At 40.1% G+C, this 11,740-nt stretch overlaps 1 protein-coding gene and 1 long non-coding RNA gene across 3 annotated transcripts; both read left to right on the top strand.

Annotated features, from left to right (window-relative positions):
• Nucleotides 1–1,086: 1,086 nt before the first annotated feature.
• LOC146983185 (cytoglobin-1-like) lies at nucleotides 1,087–6,730 on the top strand. Of its 2 annotated transcripts, XM_085784636.1 has the most exons (4): nucleotides 1,087–1,379; nucleotides 1,469–1,611; nucleotides 4,700–4,931; nucleotides 5,925–6,730. In XM_085784636.1, the coding sequence occupies exons 2-4, from the start codon at nucleotides 1,469–1,471 to the stop codon at nucleotides 6,087–6,089; spliced, it is 540 nt and encodes a 179-aa protein (XP_085640762.1). In that variant the 5' UTR covers nucleotides 1,087–1,379; the 3' UTR covers nucleotides 6,090–6,730. The 2 variants fall into 2 exon arrangements, with proteins under 2 accessions (XP_085640762.1, XP_085640763.1); XM_085784637.1 differs by having other exon boundaries at nucleotides 1,197–1,611.
• A 669-nt stretch (nucleotides 6,731–7,399) lies between these two features.
• On the top strand, nucleotides 7,400–11,308 carry LOC146983186 (uncharacterized). The gene is made up of 4 exons (XR_015036355.1): nucleotides 7,400–7,621; nucleotides 8,351–8,436; nucleotides 10,411–10,457; nucleotides 10,566–11,308. It is a non-coding gene; the product is annotated as an uncharacterized LOC146983186 (long non-coding RNA).
• Nucleotides 11,309–11,740: the final 432 nt, after the last annotated feature.

Raw genomic sequence — 11,740 nt, forward strand, 5'->3', positions numbered from 1 at the left:
TTAAATCTACCCAGCCACTGCTGTAGACAGACACGTAAACATCAGTAAGAGCAGAGCATGTTGATCTACAATCATTGACCAAGTTTCCTTGATCACCTGATCCACTACAGCCTTGCCCAACCAGTTTAATCATCCCAAACCTGTGGTATGAGAAGCTGATACATGAACTTGGAGCTCATGTTTGTTTTGTCTTTTTTTTTCTTGGGCGAGGCAGAGGTGAACTTGAATAACTATTTACCACTGACCAAAGTTACAATGTGATTAGGTGCTATAACAACCAATAATTACAGCCTTGCAGCTGTTGAGGGAGCAATAAAGCTGCTTGAACAATATATGAGATGTGTCCATCTTAAGCACAGTTTTACGCCAACTTATTGTTAATGGCATAACTCTGTTAATGCTTAACATGGGTGTCGACGTTGTTGGCACCTACTGTACATTGTACCTCCACAGTAAGGGAGTAACTATCTCCTCGGTTGTAGCTTTTGTTGCAACATCAATATCCGTCTTGTCACGGCTCCTATGTGTGCTTTCCTTTGAGTGTTAACTCACAGATTCCTGACTAATTGGCCCCATTCATCCAACCCACTATGAAACTTGAACAAGAACGTTCTCAAGTTTTCAGCTGTGACAACACAAGCGAGATAGGACGACCCACTGATAACCCCTGCCACAACAAAGGTGGAAAATGCATGTGCTTGAAAGAGTGCAGTGGGTGAGAGCCGTGAGGGTCTCCCAAGGGTGAGTGCATATATAATGAAAAGGGTGAAATAATGAAAAAAGGACTGATGTACTCTGTATCTTGTTAAGAGCACAGAAAAACAAAAACAAAAAAAAAATTGATAGACGTCGCTGCTTCATTTATAGTCAGGAAAAAAGAGTTTTCAACATTTACGTTTACAGGGCTTTGTGAGAAATTCAATATCATCACAAGTTAATCTAGTCTGGAATGGTGACTCTTGAGTAAGAGGTCAAGCTGTGTACCTTATCTTATTTTAACGCCCTAATCTCACATTGCATCTATGCTCACACATTGCGTTCATTACATGTCTGACTCCCTTATGATGGTTTGTTTCCTATCTCATCAGCCTTTCATCAAACACCACTTGACAAGGTGAGGTGGGGAGAGGGAGAAAAGAAACGGAGAGAGGGAGAGAGAGAGAGAGAGAGGAGGAAGAGAGAGTGTAAAATAGAGAGTACAGAGGCTCCTCCTCGTTCGCTGCGTGTGTTTCTTGTGTTTTTTTTTTTTCCAGCCTGTTCCTTCACTCACACTCTCGCTCAGCCGATACTCAGTGGTGGAAGAGCAAAGATTCTCACTGGGAGAAGGCGGATAGGGGAACTGATTTTCTTTCTCTCTCATCAAGAAGGAGAAGAAAAAGGTAGAAATATAGTGTTTATTTTGGGGGAGGGGTACTCTCATCAGCCCTGCCTTCTGCACGTGCTCAGCTCTGCACTACTGTGTTCCCAGATGGAGAGGATGCAGGGAGAGGGAGAGATGGACCACCAGGAGAAACCAAGCCCTCTGACTGACAAGGAGCGGGTGATGATCCACGACTCCTGGACTAAAGTCTACCAGAACTGCGATGACGTTGGAGTGGCCATACTCGTCAGGTATTTCTTTCCATATAGTTTTACTCTCCTGTTTCACATTGAATTATTTTTAAGCGCAAGTCAAGGACAGAGTTTGTAAAATATTTAGAAAATGTACATGATTCTAGCAGAAAAATAAAGCTGGAAAGGTGATGGGCACACTATATTTGAGCTATTTTGACATTCATCCGCATTTGTTGTGGTTGTGTATTCACTTAAATGCTGCTTGATCTGTATGCATGGTATCCCACTTCTATTTCAAGTACGTCTCATCATCTTCCTCCTTATCCCTGAAACTTTAATTAGTTTCTCATGAGGTTAAAACAGCGTTTAGTCTCTTTATCCCCTCAGTAATGAGGCACCTGCAAGAGCCACAGGGCTGACTGATGCTCTCCTGTCACTCACAGACTGGAGGAGTTATACTCTCTAAAAATGCAGTCGACGCTGAACTTAAATCCCACTGACTTTGAGAGTTTCCGATATTTCCACAGCCAGTGATATTTCTGCTTGTGATATTCTTACCTCCAGCCTTTTCGTCAACCTATTCTTCAAACAGTAGAGGCAAAGAATAAACATTATAATCCATCACTCAGGCATCTTTGGCTCTGAAAGGGCTCCCTCCCTTACCGAGCAGGTCATGTTTTGAATGCCTGTACAGAGAGCCAGGCAACCTACAGCAGCATGACTCCATCAGCAGCAGTCAGACATTTAGAGGGTCCCTCTTTTCTCAGGAAACAAGGGATGACAAGAGTTCCCATCGCCACCCAGTCTGTGTGATTTTTAGCAAATTTTCTTCAACAGCCTGTCGTCTCTAATTAGGATCAGCGTGCAGTCTCGTTGGAGGATTCCTGCGGTCTGTGACTATCGTCAGTTCTTCAATATTTACACTGAAACTGCTGCAAAACTCAAACATCTGCAGGGATTTGGCAACTGTTGGTGTGAAAGCTTTGTCAATCTTTCATGTGCGACGAGATTCACTGCATGACACAGCATGCCTTTATAATCCTTCATGATTGCATGAGGTGAAAGTTGAAAGGGAGGTTAGCAACAGCGTAGGGGATAATATACATGTACAGTCACCAGCAGTAGCTATATAATCATGTTGTTTTTCCACAGATTACTAAATCAGATGTAATACTAAAAAAAAGAATCTTTTGAATGTAGACATTTTGTAAAAAAAAAGATTTCACTCAATTTACCTCTTTCCTAACTCCGTGTTCCTTCACAAAGGACCTACGACCTTTAGGAATTTGAGGAATGAGGATTGATCGATAAGCATGACCATGGTAAATTCTCCTTTTGATTGTAAGAGTAGGTGCTGTCACTCTGCTGAACCTTAGCATTCACTTCAAACACCCAACTAACTGTCTTGTAACTGATAAGATCCAAAGTAGTAAATTAAAGCAGTACGTTTATGAAATTAGAAACTTTCTTTGGATTCTGCTCTTCATTTAGTCCTGCAGAACAGATAAGGAGGGATTAAGGATCCAACGACCATATAAAATACTAATGAGGCTATTTATATGCAATCACAGGTCATGCAATTACAAGAGGGAAAGATTAAACACCACGGTTCATCATTAGTTTGCAGTGAAATTTGGAATATTTTGCTCTCCCACTTGCACAGGCTCTCCACCCAGAGTTGAGAGATTAGGACACAACCTCCTCCCTTTTTCAGAAATTTACAAGGAAAACTCTAATATCTGGCCATATGCTTCAGGTCTGGCAGAGAAAAATGTGCTTCCTTTATGTGTTGTAGCAGATACAGAGGGAGACGGGACATCAGGAATAGATAGCCAGCAACCCAGATGCATTGGCCCTCTTCCCAGACCGTGGGAGGGGGTGAGATCTTAGGTTCCTCTTTGCTAATTCTCCATGATACCTCTGAGGTTCAAACAGGAATAAAATTAAAAGAAAATGTCTTTGAACTATTTGTTGTTAGAGAGAAATTACAGCACGAGTCGGGTGAGATGTTCAAGGAGATATTAAAATGTAGACCTAGAAAGTGGACAAAAATGTGTTCAATATAATATTCAAGCAAATTGACACAAGAAATATTAAATGAAATCTTCTTTGAATCGTCTTTGCAGTCATAATAAATCCTTAACCATGAAGTAAACAGAAGGTATCAGGTGTGCTCAAGGTAGCCTGAGCAGGCAGTGACAGTCTTTTTTTTTTTCATCTCACCCTTTCTAATTAGCACATTTCACCTTTTATTAGACATTGTGAAACCATGCAGGATCCTGGGTTCTTTTCTGAGGAATAACAGGAACTAGTCAGATGCCGGAGTCAACAGGCTCACAAGGGGGAACCACATATAGTAACAAGGAAGAATAGGTGCACCTAGAGGCCATATTTCTGCTACATGATATAATTCATGCTAAGACACTGGTTAGGCCTACATATAATTAACGCACAATTAAAGCTTCCTCAGAACCATGATTAAATAAGTTACCGTTCACATTAGGTTACACGGAGGAGATTGGACCAGCATAGGCTCTCACACATACTGTACATGCATACATTTATCAAAGCTAAAGCTGATGCAGTTATGAAACAGAATTCCTCCCAGGCACTATCAACATCTGTTCAACATCATTTTATCTGATGCTGCAAAATGTACAGTATTTCTATTAATGTGAAATGTGATTTTTTTTTCTACCATGTGCATTATGTAATCTCTATAGGAAAGAGTAATGATCGTGTAGAAAAAGAAGACCTGAAAAACTCATCATAACAACATGACTCATAACAGTATGCAATCATAATTTCATAGCCTATAATAATTTACTAAATGTTGTTAATGACTTCTTATTTAACAATTTTGCAAGGTAATTTCTTAGCAGCGGCATGTTTAACCTTCACGTTCTAAATTCCCTTCAAAAATATTTCAGAAAAACACACTGTTCTTCACAGTTCCTACATAGTAGTTTAAAGCAAACATTTAAAGGGAAAATATGCAGTAGTCTCATGACAGAGCTGATGTTTACTCATGGTATCTTGCCAGCTGAAAAAAAAAACCATAGGTTTGCAGGATGGAGCTGGTGTGGATTGAAGGGCGATGAGATTAGCAGAGCTTCACAGCAGCTGCTCATACTCATATCTACAGGCTGTTTGTGAACTTCCCCTCGTCCAAGCAGTACTTCAGCCAGTTCAAGTACATCGAGGAGCCGGAGGAGCTGGAGCGGAGTGCCCAGCTTAGGAAGCACGCTCACAGAGTCATGAATGCCATCAATACGCTGGTGGAGAGCCTCGACAACTCAGAAAAGGTGGCCTCAGTCCTGAAGCTGGTGGGCAAGGCCCACGCACTCCGACACAAGGTGGAGCCTGTGTACTTCAAGGTAAAATGTGCATGGGTGAAAGAAAGAAAAAGCACACACACATGGATCTTGTGATATAAAAAATGTCTTATGTTGGTATTTATAGGACTTCAATGGGCATTCAGTGATTTTTAACCAAGAAAACAGACTCCAAACATAAAACTAACTTATGTGATGTCAGCAAGCTCACTGTGAGTTGAAACAAAAGACAAACAATAACACACAAATCATACCATATTCAATCCACAATGTTTTATAAAAGAAGTAAAGATTCTCTAGCAGGCCACCAAAAGGTATTACAAACCAGGAAAAATTAGCAATTGTGATGTCTTGTGGATAAAAATCACCATCAGTAATATGGGGAGAATTTTGACTTGACTGAAAAGAGAAACAAATTCCCAGCAACAAATCTTCATGTAATATCCATTTATCAAATTGGGTTTACATGACTTTTACACATCCAACAGCAACAGAAAAACATAAGTATCCCATTTGAGTCTTACCTCTTGCCAGTATTTCACAAGCTGAATCATCAGTGTGTTAAGCCTGTTTTGATCGTCCACATCCTGTGGGAAAGACTTGGTGGATGTTTGATTGACCTAACGGCACCTTTTTTATGTAACCACATTGTGTTCTGGGCTCTGAACGCTTCCATAATACAGGTGAACTATAACTCAGCACCGAATGAATATCTCCTGTATGGACTCCTTTTTTGGCCGGATGCAGTGACTTCTTTGAGTCTGTAGTTGCCTGACAGCTGGTCCGAGCCAAGAAATAAAATGGAATCACAACATGACTTTAGCTGCTAGGCAAATTATGTTAGTTTTGGACAGAGCCAAGATGCCCCCCCCCCCCTTGCTGTAGCTTTATATATTTACTATACATATACAGTGGTATCAATCTTCTCGTTGAGATCTCTGTACAAAATCAGTTGAGCATATTTTCCCTGTTAACTATTTGTTCAATGGAACTTTACGGTGTCTTGATTAATGCACTTGTTTGTGTCTTGGCTAGATCTTGAGCGGTGTGATACTGGAAGTCCTGGGAGAAGAGTTCCCAGAGGTTGTGACACCAGAGGTGGCTGCTGCCTGGACCAAACTCTTGGCTACGGTCTACTGTGGTATCACATCTGTCTATGAGGAAGTGGGCTGGACTAAGATCTCAACCTCAAACGGGTGAAGCTTTTAGTCTGGTTGTATTGGACCATGCACACACAGAGACTTTTTTTTTTTTTTTGGCGAGAGCCTCATAAGAGAGAAGAATCAAATGACTAATGTGGGATACAGTTTGTTTGTTTTTTTTAACTATAAGGTTATAATGGATGGACTATGGAACGTACACTCTATTATAAACACCAATAAAAACAGGTACTGTCCCATTTTATTGCTAAAATGTGTGTGAAAGTGTGTGTGAGTAAGAGAGCAAGAAAGACAGGGAGAAAGTAAGAAACAATTATCCTACTGGTTTTTATACTCTTGTAAAGGACCAACTGATTAAAAAGAGAGAGAGCAATGCAAATATAAATCCAACAGTGGACAAGAGGTCACATTTGACTTGGATGTGCCTTCTACTGAATGTGTATATCAAGAAACTGCCATGTAAATATCATTCTTTCTAATTATTGTGAGCAATATTGTGATGTTTTTTTCTGATATTTCCCATTATCGGTGTGTATCCACTTGTGTCAACCTTACAAAACATTTAGAAGACCAAGACATTTTTACATTTTTAATAGTTCATTGTGATGATTGAAGATGTATGACTCACCTTTGTATCTGTATTCAACTATAATTTTTGAAATAAAACTACCAAGAAACCCATGTGGCCTCACAGCGACACATTGAATCCTTTTGAACTTCTTCTGCTTTAATCTGATTCCCCTGCACTTCCACGCGCAGACATGGAGACAAAATTAGACCTTTCCTTTTTCTCATGTGGCCTACTGCTCCCTTCTTCTCGGCTTGAGTCAGCAGTGCTAACTATAAGTGGCTCAGCTGCTAAAAGTCCCTATTTATACCCCCATATATCCCACTGTGTTCTCTCTTTTCATAATATATATTGTAGGAAGACTGCACTTGGACTGCAGGGATGTCATTAGAAGGGCCGTTGTATTTAAAAGCAGTCCCACGGTATCTATAACAACAGCTCAACATTTCCCAAAGTAAGTTTGAAGACAATTACAGTGAATAAGTATTATCCAGACATACAGTAATTTGATTGGTCACTGGTAATCCTGACTGTAAACTGATGCAATAAAGCTGCCAAAGTACCACTCAAAGCCAATTTCAATAGGCCCTTGTACAAAATGCTCCCCTTGTTCAACAAAAAAGACACTATCAAGGTTGATTTGGCGTGCTGTGGTGGTGAGGTGGGGTGGTTTTCAGAATAGAAACACACAGCATGCTTTGTTTACCTCCTAGACCTGCCAGAGAGACATACACCCCCCTCTCTTTCCTTGATCCCAGCTAATCCGCTGAGCTAATCTCCCCAATCACGAGAAAGCCAAGAGGAAAGACGAGAATAGTCCGATTGTTACACCACAATCTCTGCCTTTTACCATTCAAGCCTTTCAATGGGAGAAGTCTCAGTGCTCTGAAACAAAAAACAGTCAAGGCAGGAGATCCCTGGGGTAGGACCATGTGCACCACTCTGATGGTCCTCACCACCATCGCTCTCATCCTGCGGCAGAGGTTCTCCAACAAAATCAGACCGTGAGTATTGATCTTGTGCCGTCTTTTGATGTTTACCAGCCACTGTGGGATAGTGGTTACTGGAAAACGTGTCTGTGTTCAGTTATGGAAATGGAGGAGAAGATGTTTGTTTGGATTTGGATTCAGATCAGGTTTTCCAGTGCCTGACAAAAAAGAACTTAACTTGAGGCTTGTGAAAAAAGCAGTAAGTATTTCATAAAGTAGCCTACATTTCATAAAATACACCAAGCAAACACATATAACACAGACAGCATGTTTCATGTGTGGGAGAGTGAGGGAGGCAGGGAGAGATTTATCTGCATCATTGATTTGAAATCACCCCTGTGATTATTCTAAGGTTTGCCTTGAGCAACAATGTGTAAATTTAAGTGGCTTGCTACATAACAACAGTGTATTCCAGCCTTTTTTTAATGGAGAGATGAAGGGAGGGGAAAGCATCAGGGCTCTTGAGTCCATGGCTGCTAATTGACTCAAAGTGCAATCTTCAGAGCCCCCCGGCACTGCTTTGCCACTCACACAGCAATGGCAAACAATGCCACGTGGTTGCAGCACCATGGAGCATGGCAACAGCCACAATTATACAGTAATAAACTGTAAAAACCTTCTTGATTCTTCACTAGATACTGGATTGTTTCCAAATGTTGTGTGTTTTTCAGTAAATTTACTGTATGTTCTGTATATGTGGAGTTTGATATTCAGTGTTTTATGGCTCTGTATGACCCATCACAGGCAGAAAGAGGCTGTTGAGAAAGATGTGCCATACATGAAGAGCAACGGAGCAGCAGAAACCCAAAAATGACAGTGAGCATCACAGGGTAAGAAATACAAACAAATCATGTCAATAAAAACAGACTAAGCAAATGTACTAATGGCCGCTGGGGCCTTAAAGGGATACACCACTGATTTATTATTAGCCTTTACGCAGCAGAGACCAAGATAATCAGTGTGTGTCGGCCAGGTTCAACGTATTGGGACACTTGCCACATGAGTACAACTTACTCCACTCCAGTAGTTTGTGACAAACTCCCTGGGTAACACAGCTCTGAGAATTTCTAATAGTTTTGCATAATAGATAATCATTTAAGTCTCAAACTAACAATTTTACTGCCAGTAGGGAATATTTAAGACAGCTGACCAACAAAAACTGAATGAAGTTTAAAATTATGAGCCAGTATTGACTTGAATTGGAGGTCTTTGAGTGATGCTGCTTTGTAGCCATCACATCTCAAGATAACTGAGACAATAATGGATCACTGCTACAGAAATTAGACCAAAAACATTTTCCACTTCCAGTTCCCTCATTTTCATTCAATGATTTATTTTATTTTATTATTATTTATTTTTTGGCATATTTGCCTTTTTATTTGATAGCACACAGTATAGATAGACAGGAAAGGGGGAGGCAGAGAGAGGGGGAATGACATGCAGGAAAGGTCTGCCCGACGCGGGATTCGAACCGGGGACGCCTGCGTTGAGAACTGTAGCCTCTACATGGGGCGGCGCCCTTAACCACTGCGCCACGCACCGCCCCATTTCATTTTTTTTTACTTAAAATGAGTTTTCTGTGAGAGGATTGAAATTAGGTCTTTGGTTAATAAACTGAAATCTTTCAACAAAGACAAAGAATAGGCTACTTAATAACACAACTCAGAGGTTGATGGAGACATACAACTGATCTACTCAGCAATACACCTTTCCAGCTCTGTACACTATTCCTAACTTTCTGTGAGAAATTGCTTTTATAGGAACAGTGGTGTTGGGGAAGTCAGTTAATGTTAACCCATCCAACGGTTGTGTAGTTTGTTCATAGTGCAACATTAGCTTTTTACCTCTTTAACATAAAAGTGGAATTTGTGGAGAATATGATAGGCTAGTATCACAAACTCTTGTCACATTGATTTTTTTTCCTAAAATTCAAATTCCATGACAAAAAAAAAAAAACATTGACTGGGGGTGGGGTGGGGTGACAAAGGGAGTGACGCTTACATCAGGTTGGACTACAAAAATACATCATCCCATCGTCACAAGTGCCACTTGGCTGAAGTGAGATGACCCTGCTGACATCATCAGTGCTCCTGTAAGCACTTTTAAACTTCACCATGAGCCTTCGCACGTATTCAGCACTGGCAGTGCCAAACTTTTGGGTCAATGCTAAATTCAATTAAACAGCTTTTAAAAAATGATTCAACAAAATGCAGACATGAAAATAGCAGTGTGTCAACCTTGAATAAAGATGTAATTTCAAAGTAAACTAATGCATAAGCATTACAGGAGACAACCAGAGAGATGGTTGTCTTGTATGTGTATGTGTGTGTGTGTGTGTGTTAGAGGGGTTTACAGAAGGGGCTCCAGACAAGAGGAGAAAGTGGAGCAGTGGAGCATGTTACAGAGGCACAGATGCATAAAGAGCTAAGATGCCTGCCCCACATTTAGCTTTTAAGTCTTCCTCTGCTACACTGCTAATACTAAATGATTCAGAGGCAGAACAATCCATCATCTCTTTGGAGGGTTATTATAAATACATTACCGCCCTACAACCACACCGTTTAATGCATCATGTGAAAGACCTCACCATAGAGTAATAAACTGACTATTGTTCCCGACAGCTGTATGGAGTTTTCATTTAGGTCACAGGCACAGAGGTCTTATCTTATACTTATTACCTGAATCACTTTTATGAAGGCACACATTCAGCCGAGTCAAGAGTGATGTATTTTTTAAAGAATTATTTCTCTATATAGACTTTGCATGCCAGCTTTCACCTCCCTTGTGCTCTCCCTCCCTTGTAGGTGTGAACTAAGACCCGAGTGGGCCATTATCATCCCAAGTGCACCAGGTGAGCTTCATCATTTTGTTTTATTTCATCTAAGATAAACCAAAAGATGAATGAGCGGATGTGTATTCACTGAAAAATATTTATTTTGTGTGGGTTTTCTTTTTCCAGTGGCCTCTGCTTTTAAGTCTTGTTTCCCCAGATGCTACAAGAGAGATTTCCTCTAATCTTGTGTTGTCGTCCTCCTCATTTATCTGGTTTTGATTCATCTGCACTTAACAGCCCACGCCAAGACAAGAAAAAAAGTATGAAAAGTGGGCTAAAAAAAAACAAAGAGGCCTGTTTTGATTATGGATTTCCCTGTCGTGCAGATGCTCTCATACTCAAACAGGAAACGACAAAGTTCCTGTGAGCTCCCAGCTTGGAAGATGAGACCTGACAAATGAACAACAACTTTATTAATTCATACATTAGCTACTTAAACTGTCATCTGCTTTGACTTTAGAGGTCAATATAATGTATGATCAGGGGTTAAAGTGATAAAAACATGTTCTGTGCCTCCACATGAAACATTTCTTTGATTTTTGTATCTTTCGTAGACAGATGTAATGATTGGTGTAAGATGTTTGTATTAGAAAATCATGAGCTGCTGTGACTGAATGTAACTTAAAAAGTAGCTTCTCTTAAAATCTCATAAGTGACCTGATTTCCTCTGAAATAGGGACTGAAGACACATTGTACTGTACATAGCAGTTACGGCGGTTCTGTGAGTGGGTTTATGTTGTCCTCATTATCAGTAATTGATGTAATGAAATGCATTTGTGTGCCTCTCAATGTTATCCAAAATCGTCCCTCATTTACACAATGAATCCAGATTATTGATTAAAATAGTAGGCTATATGCCTACTAATTGACATAAGCTGTTCTTATAATAACATTTGTGTTAGCTTCATTTTCACTACGGACTAATGTACTGAATGGTCAATGATGTCACCTGCCTCCATCTTGTATTTATTGTCAGTTGATGAATGAATTATTCCTTCAAAGTAAAGATTTTACAGTCAAATTTTGTCAATGAAGTTTGCTGATTGCTGTCCATACAGGTCACGTTCTGCTGTCTGTAAGTTACACAACAATATTGAAATGATGTTGTTATTAGTCTTTTCTGCCTTTGCATAGAAATTATCCACTGGCACTACAAAACTGTTTCCAAGTTAACTGAAATGAGACATGAACACTAATTGCTGAATGACAACACATCATTACTGGGATGAATTACACTATGTGGATTCAGATATTACTGTTGTTTTTAATGTGGCACACATCATAACAGAGGATCGAGACCA

Source organism: Trachurus japonicus, chromosome 8 (assembly GCF_045865225.1).
Source record: "Trachurus japonicus isolate A0001 chromosome 8, Traja_1.0".
Taxonomy (NCBI): Eukaryota; Metazoa; Chordata; class Actinopteri; order Carangiformes; family Carangidae; genus Trachurus; species Trachurus japonicus.